Genomic DNA, 16,996 nt, shown 5'->3' with positions numbered 1-16,996 from the left:
TAAAATAAATTAAATAAAATAAGTTAATGAGTAGCAAACATGGGATGAGTATGCTTTTCTTAACTATTTAAGTACATATAAATAATAAGCATACAATTCCTGACATTTTCAGTGAGAAAAATCCTTTATTTAAAACAGGCCAATTGCCTTTTCTTTTCCTAGATTAAATAAAATAGTCTACAAATAAGAATTTTAAACCCAATATATGAAACCCAGTAATATCAGTCAGGGTTCCCCACCAATCACCATTTAATAAGGGTTAAGTGAAATACTTTAGAATTCTGAAACTAAGTGCATTTGCTTAGAGAAAGAAGCAGTGTCACATTTCCTGGGTATAATGATGTCTTGCTAGTAAGAGAAATTCTGTGATGCCTAAGACAGCTAAGTGATAGACCCCCAAGTGCTGAGACTCAGACTTGCTCTCATATCATTAATAGTATTTCTAAATCACAGAGACAGTTGATACATTTTATTTCAATAAGAATGGAAGCAAGAAGGGACCTACACTATTTCTAGCCACTTGTATTTATTAATACATGCTTAGTGCTCTTAATACCTTCACTGTGGAAGGGTAGTAAGTGTTTTAGCAACAAGGTACGCTATGGGGATGAAGCTGGAAAGCTTGTGCATACACCAAGTAGCGGCTATCTCAAGGTCATCAGGGCTCTTGGAAACGCCATGAGTTGTGCACCTGGGACTGGTGCATTTTGTTTCCAGGCATCAGTGGTTGCTGAGTGTCAGGGGACATGGTGATATCAGGGGACACGGTAGCTTCTCCATCACTCAGGGGTGTGGTAACATCAGCACCATAGGTATCATAAACTTCTGCTAATTCCGGGGACATCAGTGGGTCGGCAGCTGTTGGGGTGACCTCGAGGAGTCCCTGCCTTTGCCCTGCAGGACCCCTTGCCATGCTGGGAATGTGGTCATTGGGGAAAGCAAGAAGTCCTGCATGGGCACCAGGTGCCATTTGTGAAAGGAGAGCTGGGTTTTCCCGCTTGGCTGGGTTGGCCTCTTGCAGTGGAGAACCTTCTGGACCCTCTCCCTTCTCCGGGCCTTTGGTTACAGATACTGGATCTACTTCCACAGTGAAGTCTCCGCCTTTGGGTGAATTGGGGTTCAGTCCTCTAAGGGTTTGCCTGAAGCCCCCAAATCCTGGGAACAGAGTTCCATAGCCCATGGGACTTCCTCTTCCTCCCTGGAAAATAAATATCCATCAATGACATAATTACTATGTGTTACTAATCCCATGCATTTACACCTGGTATGTTCCCTGAGAAGCTACAAACACTAACAGAACAGAGAGTTGGCTGATTGCTTTGTGAAAGCACACTTCACACAGAACCAGCTATGAAATACAGCGGAGAGGATTCTGAACTTCTCTGGGTCGGGGAAAGCCACTTTCAGGAAGGGCAGGTAGAGGCTCTGCCATCTTAATGTTAAGAAAACAGTAAGCAACAGTCTGCCTTTTCCTTCGTCTGCAGCCTTTGCTGGGAGGGTTAGTGCCTAGTTTTCCTGCAACTTGTTACGACTGTTGCACTGATACCAGGCTCTTTGTTTTTTTTTTAAGGGAAATGGAGGAGCAGTGGATTGGGGGAGAGGGCAGGTGGGAGGAATGTAAGGAGGGGAAACTGTGGGTGGGATGTAATGTATGAGAGAATAGTAAGAATAATAAAAGGAAAACAATAAGCAGTTGAAAAGGACTCTACCATCATAAACCAAAACGGGAGGTCCATAACTGCCTTGGTTGTGGAGGAAAGAAAGTTCTGGAGGATCTTGCCCATGGCATTTTTCAATATCTCAAAACACGGCGTATCAAGTCGAGTAAGACTAAGCACCTCTCCATGTGTTAAGGCTGGCAAGATGGCCAGCATGAGGAATAGGGTTCTATGTGAGTTTAACTCTTCTTCCACTTCACCTTCTCCCTCCGTCCCTCCTCTTCCTCCTTTGCCCCTCCTTCCCCTTCTCTTCTCTCTCTCAGACCCTTTCCTTTCCTTACCCTCGACTTCCCTCCTCCTCACCTCTCCCCCTCCCTTCTGTCTTCTCTCTCTCCCCTCCCCACTCTCTCCCTCCCCTTCCTTCTGTTCTGTTCCTTCCTTCTCTTTTCCTTCGATTTTTAAATAACGAAGTATCAGAAAAGGATTGATTTCTCTGGAGGAAACATTTCCTCTGTGGACATATAGAATTCTAAAACTTGACATGTTCCTTTTGCTGCCATGACTGTGGGAACCAAGATCTAGGACTATTTATATTTGAGCAGAACTGAGTGATTTCTTCACTGTTTCGACTCAATTTTAAATCTCACTTTAAAATTTTTTCATTATACTTATCGTGTTTTTCATAAACAATCACAAAATCTTTTGAGAATGAGACAGAATATAATTAGATCACTAATAAGATGATAATTAGCATTTGTCTTGGATATTTAATTTCAGCCGATTGTGTTGGTAGTGTATAAATAAAATATTCTCTCTTTCCACTTTTCTTGGCTTTCTTCTCATCTCATCTAGAGCTGGCTCTGTGAGCCCCTGGGCTGGGCTGTCCTACTTTCCTTCCAATAAGATGGTCATTACTCTTATCCCGTGAATATGACATTATTAGCATGGTGCCTATCTTCTAACTCATTAAATCGCTAAGCTCCCTAGCATGTTCTGTGTATCTGACACACAGAAGACATTAACAGATGGTGTGATGACAGTCTTCTTTTAGTGGTAACATGCATGTACCTTTATTAATTTGGTAGGCTGTGCCACTGGCAAGGACTCATTAACTTGATAGAGTTTTAGTTTCATTTTGCACCCTAACAGATGTAACTAGTAGACATTGCAGAGAGAAAAGTTAAAATTATGTGAGCTTATTGATTTTAAATCTGAAAATTTTAACATGTACTAACAATAATAAAACAGTTGTTTCTCGCTAACTTAAAATAATTTATTCTCATTGGCTTAATATGCTTTGTAATAACCAAAACTTAAACTCAACTTTCCTTTTTTGTTCTTTAACTTTTAAGGGCAGATTTACTTTGGGTTACTTTTGAACTTATTTTTTTGGGAAACTAAACAGTCCTAAAAGGCATGGGATGTCTGTGTAAACCGCACATCTCTTTTACTTCGGAGTATTTGCAGCTCATTGCGCTGACCTCTCTTTGAGGAGCAGTGACTCTTCTGCTCACATTCAAGGAGCGGGACAAAACCCTAGGCTCAAGAATGGCCACCACCCAGGAACAAATGATTAGAAAATGTGGTGAAAATCAACTGTTTTTGAGACAGGGTCTCATGTAGTCAAGGCTGGTTTTGAACTCTTGATCCTCCGACCTCCATGTCCCAAATGTTGGGATTCTATCACCATGCTCAGCTCTGAAATGTTTTAAATCTTTTGATACTGTTCAGAGTCAAGCTTTCAGTTTTGGAGCAATACAATCAGGTCTAACGATCCTACAGGCACTTTTGCGTCATTGCCTCTTGGAGGCAGAAGTCTGTAGCAGCTCTCCCTGACCACTGTTCTAAGAAGAGTTAGCACACAGTACTCACGGGCATTTCTTCTGAACTCATGAAGCCAACTCGGGCAGGAGCATTCTGTTAAAAGAGAAACAGTGCATCGCTTTATGAACTGGCTGCCTCTGTGACTTCCTTATTTACTCAAGACAAAGTAAAAAAAAAAAAAAAAAAAAAAAAAAAAACCACTCAGTACTCCCTTAAGACTTAGTAGTGCTGTGTCCAGAGGCAGAGTAGAGAGCTGAGCCATTATTGAGTAAATAGAGCCAATTTGACGGATTTAAAATAAACTTCTTTAGTGCAATTGTGTGTGTCTGCCTAAAGTTATGCAAATAGAGAAGTTTTCCATCTTGCTATTGCAATCTCAATTGTAGGTATTTAGGGAATATTTATTTGTAATATCTTATATTAGGTACAGATTCTATGACTTTTAGCTCTGAAGATATTATCTAATTGATACTTTTTACAGAATATGGACTTACCAATTGGTTTGCTCCATAAGACATGTAAAACATTCCTGGGTAAAACTAAGCAGAACAAAATAGTTATAAAAACATGACTCTTCCCAAGATAAATTTAAGTAAGTTTCAAACACAGAAGTGGAAGTAGAAAACAGTGACTTACAGCTGGTGCTTTATTGTGTGCCATTGGACCCCGAGATATGGAACGGGCTATCTGGAACACCTTTAGCAGATAGAAAGCAGAGGAGTCAATCAGCACAGGCAAATAGCCACTGCAGCAACTTCGAAGAGCTCCAGGAACATATTTTTCGATTGATTAGTATGAAAAGTTAGTGCTCAATGGTTAAGAAAAAGAAACTCAGAAACACTCCATACCCATAGGTTAAATAAGAAAATAAAAAAATCATTCAAACTTTTTAAAGTATAGAGATTCTTTTTCCTCCAAGAAAGAATCTCATTGGGATCTGTACTTACTGCTGGAAACTGTGGATCAGCAAAATCCATTAGTGTGACCTATATCATAAAGAAATATTGAAACTGTCATTCAAAACAGGCAAACAGAGTACTCACTTATCTTGTCTATAATTATGGTAAAGCAGTTTAAATGTTTCTCTGTTTTACCCTCTTAAAGTCTTGGGATAGCCTATGCCTTTACAATTTCTTTTGCTGATGTGGCTCAAGTGAACCCGTAGGGAGATGAGACGTGTCTATCACGGAGTTGCTGTACGTTACAGAGTAAGTGGCAATGAGTTTTGGAATTGGCACATGCTTGAGTGGTTTGAATTCAGGCTTTGCCACTTAGTTTGAGTGTAATCCTTGGAGAATTTTATAGCCTCTCAAATCTTGTTTTCTTAGGTTTGTTTGTTTGTTTATTTATTTATTTTTGAAGCAGGATTTCTCTGTGTAGCTCTGGCTATCCTGGAACTTACTCTGTAGATCAGGTTAGTCTTGAACTCAGAGATCCTCTTGCCTCTGCCTCTAGAGTAATGGGATTAAAGGCATACTCCAAGCCTGGCATCTTCTTAGGTTTAAAAAGGTTCATGATGTTTATCTTTATAGGATTGTAGTTAGAATGATAGGAGTGAATGTTAATGTCTGCTACGTAGAATTGGTAGTTGCACGGCACCTTTCTTTTTCTGTCCATTGTTCTTTTCTTTATATCATTACAAGGTAATTTTGCATAGTTGTATTTTATCTGCAGAGGGATAATAATCCAATATTTGACTTGTTATGCAGAGGAAGCAATCACTGTGCTAAGTATTACCAACACTGAAAAACCCAAGGTAGTGTGCCTGACCTTCTTTGAATAGTCTTATTCCCAAGGGAAGGGTCCATCAAGACAAGTTTAGAGATGCAGATCTTTTGGAATCTGTGCCATCTCTGATGGCAAAATAGAAACGGATATTTATGTCTCATGAAAGAATATTAATAAAGTATTCGTTTTTTAGTATATTAGTCATGAGAGACATGATTATTTAAGTATGTCCCTCCACTTAGTTTTTCTTTTGTCGTGTTAGTGGGTAATCCTGCTCTGACATCGGAGAGTTACCTCGGCTGTTGGTGTGGTCTCTGAGGGCACCACCTGAGGCTGCTCATCCGCTGCTGTCAGTTCTCCTTCCTGCAAGGGTAGCTGTCCAGGGTGCATTGCAGGCTGAGGCCCTGGCTTCTGGGGTGTGACCTGGACACCAGTCGCTGCAGTGGGCTGGAGGAAGGGTTTCAGTCCTGGCTGGTGAGGCTGCAGGGATGGCTGTGATGGGAGAGGTGGGGGATGCACAGGCAAAGAATATTCATACTGTAGAGAAATTTGAAAAGAGTGTCAGGAAGAGATGGTTCATCGAACCACGGTGCCTAGAATCTCTACAGCCAAGTGCGTGGATGCTTGCTGTTTGGAAGGGAGGAGTCTTGAAGCAGGAGGCAGAGGCAGTGTACTTGGGAAAGTTTTAAATGTACTTACCCCTCTACTTTTGTTGGGACCATTGTTTCTTGGGGCGTGGAAATCTATGTGTCTGAATTTTGTGGTAGAATGACTCCTCTCCTCTGGGTAACCACCACTACCTGTATATCTTTATTTCACCATTTTCTTACTAGATTACAAGAATTTGTCACAAACTTCTCCCTAAGTCAACTGACAGAGAACAATATCTTATTGACCTTTATCCAACCCCCATATTTAATGTATTAATATTGCTACTAATAAGTGCTCAGTGTATAACGGGTATTAATATATTTTGTGATCTAATAAAAGGGTAATTAAAATACTTAAATATTTTCATCATAAATCTACTTTGGAAACAAGTGAAGAAACGGCCACTAATAACGTAATTTAGGTCAGTGTGGCCTTGTAGATATGCTGTTATGGAAGTCCATGTAGAATTAAAAGTAACTGTGGAACTACCATGTGATTTTTTTTTTTGTATGTAGAAACCTACTTGTGATTGAGTACAGGTTACTTGTAGGGTAACTGCCCACTCCTAGATCTGGTCTGGAAGTCATGTTAACTTGGCTCGGCTTTTTGTCTTCAACCATCGCCCACGTGTCAGCTCCTATAGCATTCATTACTTCTACCTCTCAATTAACATCTTGGAATATGTCCCATCAGATTTGAAGTCTCATGAGCCTTTGTGCCATTCTAAAATATCCCTATTTTCACCCCCAAACCACAGTTTAGACAATATGCTCATTAGGAACCTAATAAATAACACTTGACAAATTGATAGATTTATTGGTTTCTCTCATAGTGTTGTTGGTCAGGATGCTCACTGTCATTTGAAATTAGTCTTTAGGTAATTATCTAGGAAATTTTCATTAAAATGAAAATTATCCAGTATATAGCCTGTTTTCATTTCTGAGGTTGTTTATTGTTATTACTGATATCTTTACTGTAGATCTCTTATTTCAGAAGCTGTTTGAAATAAAAATGCAAATTTGTTTTAAAGTTGAAAAATTCCCAAGTAACAGCAGTTATAGGAATTGATTTATTTGGTACTAGGGGAATTTTTTTGTTAATTGCTAATTTGTATTTGCTGCTAGTAGGTGTCAGTTTCAAGAAGAAAAGTAGGAAAAGAGCTTAAAGCTTGGAGTTTGAACACATGGATGTAATTAGCTTACCTGTTGGGTTTCATGTTCCCCTGGTCTTATCCATGGGAAAGAGTTATGCGGTGGGAGGAGACCATGCAGCCACAGAGTATTAAGTGCTTTCCCGAAGCCGAGTCTAGAGTACTGATGGGGAGGAAGAAAACATATATATACTTCAGTATTAGGAGAGAGGAACAAAAAAAAATGTGATGCCGCTTGATAGAAAACGGAGAAGTCGTTTTTTCTTTCCAACAAAATTAAATTATGTTCTGGGCCAAGTCACAATGTACCATAATCTTGGTTGAGACTTATTGATTGGGAATTTGTGTTTGGGGCCATTTAACAAAATTATCAGTGTAAGAAAGGGTTTTGTCTTACTTACTTAAGGAAATTCAGTGCATGTGTTTTGACGGTTTATTTTGTTGGTGTTTTGAGACAGGATTATATGACACCATGTCCCTAGGTTGGTCTTGACTTTGCAATCTTGCTGATTCAGTCTTCTGAGTGTTGAGTATATTGTTTTATTTTCCTCTGCCACCGCATATCATCCATATCATCACTACTATAACCTGTTTTTGGAGACCGACTATGTAGCCTAGGCTGGCTCTGAACTCACAGCACTCTTCCTGCCTGTCTTCCAACCCCTGGGGTGACAGGAGTGAGACCTAGGCTTGACTATCACACTCTATTTTGTTTAAGTCTTTCTTAATCACTCATTTCTTCTCTTAATGTTTGGGCATTGCCAATTAATAAACAAATGTCATCAGTTACCATGCTGTTGCTGTCATAGCCACCAACCATGAATGCTCATAATATTTGCAAGTAAAGTTTTTAGGAAGATCTCATTCATCTCCAATAGTTACCTGAGAAAGTGCGTTGAGTCCCTGCAAGCTTCCCAACTGTCTCATCGTCTATTAAAAAAAAAAAAAAAAAAGGTGGGTTAGTGTGCTAACATAGGTTAGCTGCCCATTGGACACAATTGGTTTCTCATGACATTTAACATCATCAATGCAAATCTTGGGGTAGGTCAACTTGAATAAAGCTAAAATAGACACAAGTTATCACTGAAGGAAAGAGATGTTGACATGGTTAGTCTGTGAAAACAGTGAGCTTGTTTTTGCCATTCATTAAATGAGAAAATACTAGTAAATTGGATGTCACATGGAGACATAGGAAAATAGCTCATTCAATACAAGGTCATTTATGAGACTATTGCTTTATCAACTCTCTCCTTTTCCCTCAATTAAATTATTTTAATTTATTTACTTTACAAAATCAGCCTGAAAAAGAATTTGGAAAAACAGACAATACAAATAAACCCTCATTTCTTCCCCCCCCCCAGCCAAAAAGGACCTCAATATAATAGATATTAAATATTGTAAGAAGTGGTATCGAGGTAGATTGCCAAGAATGCCATTGTTTCTGTGGAAAGTAAATTTCTTTCTGTCTTTTTTTTTTTTTTTTTTTTTAATTTTTGAGACTGGGTCTCCCTGTAGAGCCCAGCTTGGTCTCCATGGGGACCCTGGAGGATCAACTCATGATCCTCCTTCTCACCTCAGTCTCCCTGCATATTGAGACTACAGGTGAGCTCTACTATACCTGGCCTAGATTCACCTTTTAAATGGGAAAAGAATAATGTTGCTTGTATTGAATTTGAGCAGAAAGATGAGGGGAAACACTCAATGAAGGTAGCTTTACATCTGAAATAACTATCTGGTCCATATATGTACTGATTGCTCTCAGTATATTTATAGCCTCATGGTACTTTCTGTTAGCTTCTTCATATAAAATCTTTCTATTTTACTGTGGTTTTCTAAACAGAATATATATTAATGTTAATGCTACTGATAGGATCTTTTTTTAACAGCTAAACTTTGTGCAAATATGTTTGTGTCATAAGAGCTTTATTATCTAAGATATAAACATCAGAGATAAATGGAATCAGTTTTCAATTACAGAATAATGTTTCAGCAGGTACAATAGTTAATTAATATACATATATTAAGTATTGATTATTAGTGTTGCTTTGATTCACATATAAGTGACCTAAAACTTAAAATACCTCAGAGTTTAAAACTGAAGTAGAATTTATAAGATAAAATTGTAATGAATACCATTAACACTTTAGAATTGCTCAGAATGACAGCCAAAGATTTCTGGACTAGGAAGAGTGAGAAACAATACACCATATTTATCTACAAGCAGGGACAGGCTAGTATAGAAATTGCATATATATATATGTATATATATATATGCATATATAAATGACTGATGATACTTACCTCAAGACTCAAACTAGCCATGCCCGGAGGTGCCATGTTTGGAGCCCCAGGTTGTTGAGGAAATGCCTAAATAGAAATATGAATGATCTTGAGTTCTTTGTTGAGAAACTTCTGTAAATGTATGTTTGGAGTAGGAGGTCACTGCTGAATGGAATGTCTAAGAGGCTACCATATTGGTTTATTACTCAAATGACTTGGTTTTTCAGACAGAATGAAGAATTCAAGTCATTTGGAGGAATTTTTATACTTAGTAATTTTGCTCCCACATAATTTTTTTGTGTTCATCTTAACACTTTGTTTCTTTAAAAGAAAACTGATTTACAATGAGAAATAAAATAAGGGAACAAAACACAAGAGTACTTCATAGTCTTAATTATGATCACATGTAAAAGCAAAGGAGATACATGTGAGCTAAATGTTCCTGTGCTTTTTATAAACATCTGTGCTTTTGGCTTATGGGATAAACTATGGTTAAGCATTGAGAAAAGATGTGTGCAGACCTATCTTGCCTCCCATTCAAAAGGCCTCTGTGCCATTATTTAAGATTATTCTGGGTATAAGCTCATGGGTCTGTGTTTAAATTTTTAGATCATGGGCTGGACATATGGCTCAGCATTAAGAGCACCTGTTGTTCTTCCAGAAGACCTGGGTTTGGTTTCTAGCATCCATGTCAGGTGGCTCACAACCACCTGTAATGCTAGCTCCAGGAGGATTGATGCCTCTGACCTCCTCAGGCGCCTGCACTCATGTGCACGCACGCACACACACACACACACACACACACACACACACACACTCACATAAATAAAAATAATAAAATATATCTTTAATTTTCAGGCAATGAATTATTTTTTCACAAATAAAAAATATTCTAGTACTAAGTACTATGCTATTGTGAAGCCTAAGTATATTTACAAGTAGCTCTCTAAAAATATAAAATACTTCTCTTTCTAGTCATTTTTAATTTTTTGTATGGTAATAAGCACAAATACCAGTGTCTGAGGGTGGGTGGAGACTGGAAGAGAAATTAGATTTTTAAATTTAAAGATTTTTAAAAATTATTTACTTATATGTTTTAGACAAGCCTTTGGGATTTAGCTTAGGCTGGCCTTGAACTTATGTAGCCAAGGCTGGCTACTAATTCACAATATTCTCAGCTTCCTGTGTGCTGGATCAATTCTGTGCTACCTTACCTACCAAAAAATTGGATTTTGAGAGTCTTTGATTTCATGGATATTTTCATTTACCTAGTGTTGAGATTGTAATTCGTTCTGTCTTTCATTTATACTATAAGCACCTTTTTGTCTGTCCATCCATCCACCCCACAAGTATGGAACAGTGGGATCCTTATCTTTTAGGAATAAGAGGCTAAGGAATTCCACCCTGTACTTTTTTTTTTTTATCCTTAACTTTTTCATACAAGTATGACCCCACTTTCTGAGTTACGATGCAAATTTTTCCAAATAATTCATTTTGGCCTTATGTTGAAGGAAAAGCCACTAAAAATGTGTAGCAAACACTTTTAGCAGAGAAATAGATGAGCTGTGTAGACAAGGGGAGCGATTGTGTGTGCCTGTGTGCATGTGTGCACCAGGAGGTGTTCAGCATTTGGGGGTATTGTGAGAGCAGAGCCACCTTCACCCTTATTGGTAAGTGTCCTAATTCCAAATTTTGGAGAGCTCTAACTATGGGTCTAAGTAGTTTGCTTATACCTACTCCAAGCCATACATTAAAGAGGAACATTATTTACATGGATATAAATACACAGAGATGCGTTTCCTGTGGGGAATTAAAAGCAGAAACATCTGATCCAATGGACCGACAAGTGGTTTCCCTGTTCCTCAGTGTGACTCTGAAGTACTCAGATGTGGATCACTATATATTCAAAGAGAGCCAATGTTTTAGATCGATGATGGACGACTGAAATGGACCTCAGTCTCAGTTATCACACAACGGCAAGTTGGGTAGCCTGCCTCGATTTTTCTTTCATTTAAAAATTCCTGTTGGGTGGTAAAACAGCTAAATGTGCCAGCTAATGACTATCTTTAACTGGAACTATGTGCTTTAGTTTTATAACCATGTAATGTTGCTAATATAAAGAGACACATAGTTTTCCCCCATGGAGATGTTTTCTCTTTTCACTTCAATTTCATAATGACAGCAAGAAATTGATAATAAAATAGCATAATGAGAACCATGACACTTTAGTCTGTTAACTTTTAAAAGAGTGAAGTGAGATATAGAAGTTGCCTTTGAAATATTCTAAAATATTTTTTGGAGTAGAAGATTGTATTGGCCTTACTGCTTTTAGATGATAAAGCTGATGTCTGGCCACCACAACTCTTGATTCATCAGGAGCTACACACTGTATTCAGTTAAGGCAATCAGTGCTCGGACTCTCAGATAACCCTCCAGGGTTGCTTTAGTCAGACTCAGGAGCCTCACAGATCCCCTGGGATGGACTTACCGGCACTGCCAGGCTCATTTTCACTAGGGACAGGAACAGGATCAGGCCCTTCATTTTGAAAAGTGGAATCTAAAACACAGTTGGGTTGGAAAATTACATCAGGCAGAATTGCATTCATAATGGTCAAAGTACATTCGTAAGAGTGAGTGTCTGTTCTTCCAAAGAGAATCAGGTAAAAAGCAAGCAAGCAAGCAAGCAATCATCATTAACAACCACAAATTAACAAAGCCAAGTGTCGCTGAACAAGTGGTTCCCAGGACGAAATGACGAACAGTTAAAATATCTATCTGAGCACTTATTGTTATGAAGCTACAATCTAAACGTGTATTTAAGAGCAACCTCTAGGAATATTCTTTAAATGCTATGCTTCACTTCATAAGATGGGTCTAGCAACCACAAGTCACAGAATTTTATTCTTTAAGTTCAGATAAAATTTGAAGTGCATTTGAAATAAATCTATAATTGGATCATAATACAGAATCATTTCAACACATAGCTTTCAAGTTAGTGTTGACTATAGTTATCCCCTTTGATATTAGTGATTTTTCCTTCCTAAAAATGAATAATCTTAAAATGTATTTTGTAAGTTCTAAAGGCCCATTACTTTGGCCTGAATGCACATCTGATTAGAACTTGTGTTCGCCCTCCATATTTTTATACATTAGGCACCATCACTAATAGACACAAACATTTTTAAAAAGTTGTACAAATAAGTTTATTTTCTTAGCCAAATGGTATTATTATATTTTCTGGAACATTCTAATGATTGAAATAGTCTTCTTGTAATAAAGATAAATTTTCTTTCTAAAGGTTATCTGGAGATAGGAAAAGAGAATTTACAGCAAACATATGGAAATGATAAAATCACATTTTACCTTAGATGCTGACATTCACTGTGCTCCCAGGCCTGATGATGCCAATCAAAATAGTTCTAAGAAAAGTAGATTAATTTTTTTTTCCTGCACTGTGCCTGGGGCTCTCTCTGTGTCTCTCGTTCTGGAAAGATCAGAAACCTTTATTTAAAGCACCAATCCACCAATCAAAGTGAAGCAAATGTAGGAAAAAAAAATTGTGCTCCTGCAATTAGTGCACACCCTTTTATTGCATGTGAGGACACTGGGCCTGCAGGGTCTCATTATTTTAAATGGTAACTCAGCCCCTGTATTTATTCAGAGACGCGATTGCAGGGAAGACAGTGAGGGGATAATGGACACAGGCTTTGAAGACAATCATTTTGGTGAGCTTGGGGAAATATATGTAAAATAGGTAGAAAACAAGCCATTATCTGTTTTGTGCGAGTGCTTATCTGCATATAAAGCTAGGGCCCTAATGCCAACATTCTCAAGATTTTGACCCTCATGTTTATTATGGTAAAAGCCATCTCCCACCTCCCACCCCACCAACACATATACCCCAGAGTGAAACACCAAAATAGCCTCCCAGGGCTTGAAAGGGAAGATGAAAATGTTAACTAGATGCTGAAAATTTTATGAATTTTTTTTCCTCTCAGAATTTCTTAGGTATTTTCATCTGAGGACAATTGACTAGCGATAACTGTTTCTAAAAAAGAGATTTAAGTTGGCTCCTCTGCAAGAATTACCGAAAATCTTTGGTGCATATTCTCTGTGGGAAGAGGAAGAACGTTTAGAATGTTCTGCTGCAAGCAAACAAGTCTAAAGTCAACTCTGCCCTACTCTTTAGGCAGTCGGTTACTTGATACATCAGTACCAAACAAGATTGGGAAGTTATCTTTGGGTCACTTAAAAGGGAATCGTCAGTATGCATAGGTTTTTCTCCATGAGCAGATAAGAGTGATGTGGATGCAGACAGAACAGCAGCTGCTTAAAACTTTTTCTGCCCTCTTAGTCTTTCCAAAGGTATGATTTTATACGTGGATCACCACCTGAGACTAGTTTCCGAAGAAGGGATGAGTCAGTACACACTTTAGGGAAGTAGAGATTCTGCCAATTACAGGGAACATTGAGGAAACTGGTATTTTGGGAGAAAGACACCTTCATACCCAACTACAGACCTAATAGCTTCAAATAATGTTACTTAAGAAAGTCAATACTGCTCCCTGAAGACATGGGTTATTAAGTGAAAGCTTCAGTGCTTGGCATAAGCTACCTCCCTTTGAACTACTAGTAAGGGAGAGCTGCAAACATCCTAGGCTGTTGCCATTACTCTTAGTTGTCTGCCATAAATAAATAGTAAGATCCCATTGCTGAAGACCACCACATATTTTGGTTGTAGGACACAGAGAGGTCAATTTCAAGTTGACCAGGAGTTTTCCTCTCTGTTGTCTAGTTTTCCTGGTGCTAAAAAGTGGTACTCAGAGCCCGAAATGGAAAAAAAAAAAAAAAAAAGACACGAATGATCTTACCCAGCACTGGACCCCACATGCTACGAAACTTTCTTGCCAGGCAAAATGTGCTTACTGGTGCAGTAGGAGCATGACCCCAGTGGACAGCCAACTGCTCTATGGCTAGATCTGAAGCCTTGTTAATAGGAGGCAGTTCATGCCTAGGTCTGGAAACGTAGTCAAAAGCCTATGGCTCTGGAGGCCACAGGCCCTAGAAGGGCTCCTACAATTGTTATTTTCCTATATTGTCCTGCTGTCAAACTGCCTTTGAAATATTTATGCATATACCTATAGATATGGGCTATTCTAACCGTTGACAGGGATGTTTATTTCTGCAGTGGTTAATGCAGAGTCTTACACTGGACAGAGTGCTAAGGATAGGTAACTGTGAGTGCTCAGCCCAAAAGGTGACATTTATATCAACCTCTACGCCCTGCCAAGGCCCAAGGGAATATCATGGAAGAAGGGGTAGCAGGAATAGAAGAGCCAGAGGGTGTGGAGGAGTGTGGCAGAATGCTGTTTTCTGGACATGACATGACTGTTGTACTTGACATGACTGCTGTACGAATGAGCTCACAGCAGCTTTTGCTTGTTTCACAAGATCAAGCGGCCAGACTTTCCCCACGGATGGGGAGTGGCGGCTCATGAGGATGCTACCCCATCTCAGGAGCTATTGAGAGTGCTGGCAGCTGTGGGGAGGGATAGTCATTTTTCTTTGGGGTTGTAGCCACAGATAGGTTGCCCATGATTCAGTGGATGGCCCCGTCCCCATGTGCATATGGGCAGGCACACACACACACACACACACACACACACACACACACACACACACACACATATATATATGTGGGAGCTGGGAGAGGTGCAACCTTTAATCCCAGAACTTGGGAGGCAGAAGCAGGTGGATCTCTGTGAGTTCTAGGACATCCAGAGCTACATAACAGATAGGTCTTGTCTTAAAAAAAATTTAAAAACCCCAAAAGAAAAAAAAAGTTCCAGGAGAGTTGGGAGAAGGATGTGGTAAGATGTGTTGGGGGGACTGGAGGGAGGCATGAGGGGAAGTTATAAACATAATACACAATATACATATATGACATTTTAAGAGAGTAAATGAGAAAGAAGCTGGACTTGAAAAACTTCTGCCATTGATAACAATTATCCTTATGACACAAATATGTAAATAATGTCAATATATTTTGTAAACAGCAAAATTATTGTTTTATTCTTGTCTCCCCTTTTTCAAAATATTCTGTGTCTCAGTGTCTCTATCTCTAACATGCTGTCTTTCCCCACTCCCTCCAATCCCCCCGGCTCAGGATTTACAACCGGGTAGGACTATTGGTAACTCTTCTCATTTGGCAGCTTGTGTGGTGCCTTTCAACACGATGACAGCTAGGCCTCAGGGAGGAGACCAAGTCAGTACTAGCTTGATTTCTCTAAGTCCTTTGATCAACAGAAGTGTGTGGTATTCAGTAATCACGTCATACCGTCAAGTTCTGGAAGGCAACCAAGACCTGTGATAATAGCCTATATTGTTTTGGTGGGCTCTTGTTCTCCCCAGCCAACCTCAAAGGGTGGGATCCCATGCCTGGCACTGGGGTTTTTGTTAGTCTTTGTCTTCTGAGGGGAGCCTTATCACACTGTATGGGTTAGCTCATTCTCTCTCTTGTAAGTTTATAAAATAACAGGTTTCTCTGTGGCTTTTTCCAAGCATACTTAGTGTTATTTACCCCTCTCCATCCCTCCCTATTTGTATTATCCTCTCTCATTCCTTCCCAGTTAGTTCCCTCTTCTCTATTTTGACCCTCTCTCCCTTCATAGCACCGGTGTCCTGCTCTCATCTTCTCTAGAGATCCCTCTCCTTGCCTTCCCCCATGGTTCCTTTCTCCTTTCCCAACTTCTATGGTTATTCCAAACCATACACTTAAATTTAAAGATTTGGATCTAGGATCTAAAAAATAAGAGAGAACATGATTGTTTGTCCTTCTGGGTCTAGGCTACATCACTCAGTATAATATGTTAAGTTCCATTCATTTACCTGTGAATTTTTTTCTTCACAACTGCGTAGAATTCAGTTATGTAAATGTGTCACGCTTCATTCACTGTTGATGGGTAGCTCGGCCGCTTCTGTTTCCTAGCTATTGCGAATAGAATATGGCAAGCATCTCTGTGTAGGGTGTTGCATCACTGAGCACACTCCAAAGGGTGGTAACACTGGTCCTATGATCTGTCTTGAGAATTTTGAGGATTTCCATACTGATTTCTATCGTGGCTGCACCAGTTTTCAATACCACCAACAGTGACTAAGGGTTCCTTTTTCTCCACATCCTGCCAACACTTGCTGTCAGTTACTGCTTTGAATTTAGTCATTACAACTGAGGTAAGATGGAATCTCAAGGTAGTTTTAATCTTCATTTTCCTGATTGTTAAGGATGCTGGGCACTTTTTTCTTTTGAGACAGGGTCTTATTACATAGACAGCGCTGTCCTGGAACTCACAGAGATCCACCTGCCTCATGGCCTTTGAACACTTTAAAAGGTATTTTCATTCATTTATTTATCTATTTATCTATTTATTTACTTATTTTCTAGGAATTTTTAATTCATTTTTAATTCATTCATTCATATCAACCACAGATCCCCCTCTCTTCCCTCCTCCTGCCCATCCAGCCTTCCCTGCCACTACTCACCCCTCATCCCTTCCTCTAACAAGGTAAGGCCTCCCATGAGGAGTCAGCAGAGCCTGGTACATTCACTAGAGGCAGGTCCAAGCCCCTCCCCCTGCATCAAGGCTGTGCAAGGTGTCCCACCATAGGTAGCGGGCTCCAAAAAGCCAGCTCATGTACCAGGGATGGA

At 39.3% G+C, this 16,996-nt stretch overlaps 1 protein-coding gene across 3 annotated transcripts in view; it reads right to left on the bottom strand.

Annotated features, from left to right (window-relative positions):
• Window positions 1–454: 454 nt before the first annotated feature.
• Ambn (ameloblastin) overlaps window positions 455–16,996 on the bottom strand; it is a 34,409-nt gene continuing 17,867 nt past the window's right edge. The window contains exons 2-12 of one of the 3 annotated variants that reach the window (XM_028863914.2): window positions 12,655–12,775; window positions 11,780–11,848; window positions 9,313–9,378; window positions 7,894–7,941; window positions 7,064–7,174; window positions 5,505–5,702; window positions 4,430–4,468; window positions 4,119–4,178; window positions 3,977–4,021; window positions 3,531–3,575; window positions 455–1,198 (exon numbers count right to left, since the gene is read on the bottom strand). In XM_028863914.2, coding sequence (XP_028719747.1) covers window positions 659–1,198; window positions 3,531–3,575; window positions 3,977–4,021; window positions 4,119–4,178; window positions 4,430–4,468; window positions 5,505–5,702; window positions 7,064–7,174; window positions 7,894–7,941; window positions 9,313–9,378; window positions 11,780–11,848; window positions 12,655–12,669 — 1,236 coding nt within the window. In that variant the 5' untranslated portion in view covers window positions 12,670–12,775 and the 3' untranslated portion in view covers window positions 455–658. Of the gene's footprint in view, window positions 1,199–3,530; window positions 3,576–3,976; window positions 4,022–4,118; window positions 4,179–4,429; window positions 4,469–5,504; window positions 5,748–7,063; window positions 7,175–7,893; window positions 7,942–9,312; window positions 9,379–11,779; window positions 11,849–12,654; window positions 12,776–16,996 lie in introns of all 3 variants that reach the window. The other 2 variants (XM_028863903.2, XM_037209137.1) reach the window with 2 other exon arrangements.

Source organism: Peromyscus leucopus, chromosome 10, assembly GCF_004664715.2.
Source record: "Peromyscus leucopus breed LL Stock chromosome 10, UCI_PerLeu_2.1, whole genome shotgun sequence".
Lineage (NCBI taxonomy): Eukaryota > Metazoa > Chordata > Mammalia > Rodentia > Cricetidae > Peromyscus > Peromyscus leucopus.
The sequence above is the reverse complement of the archived record's forward strand: the minus strand, read 5'-3'. Positions and strand labels throughout refer to the sequence as shown.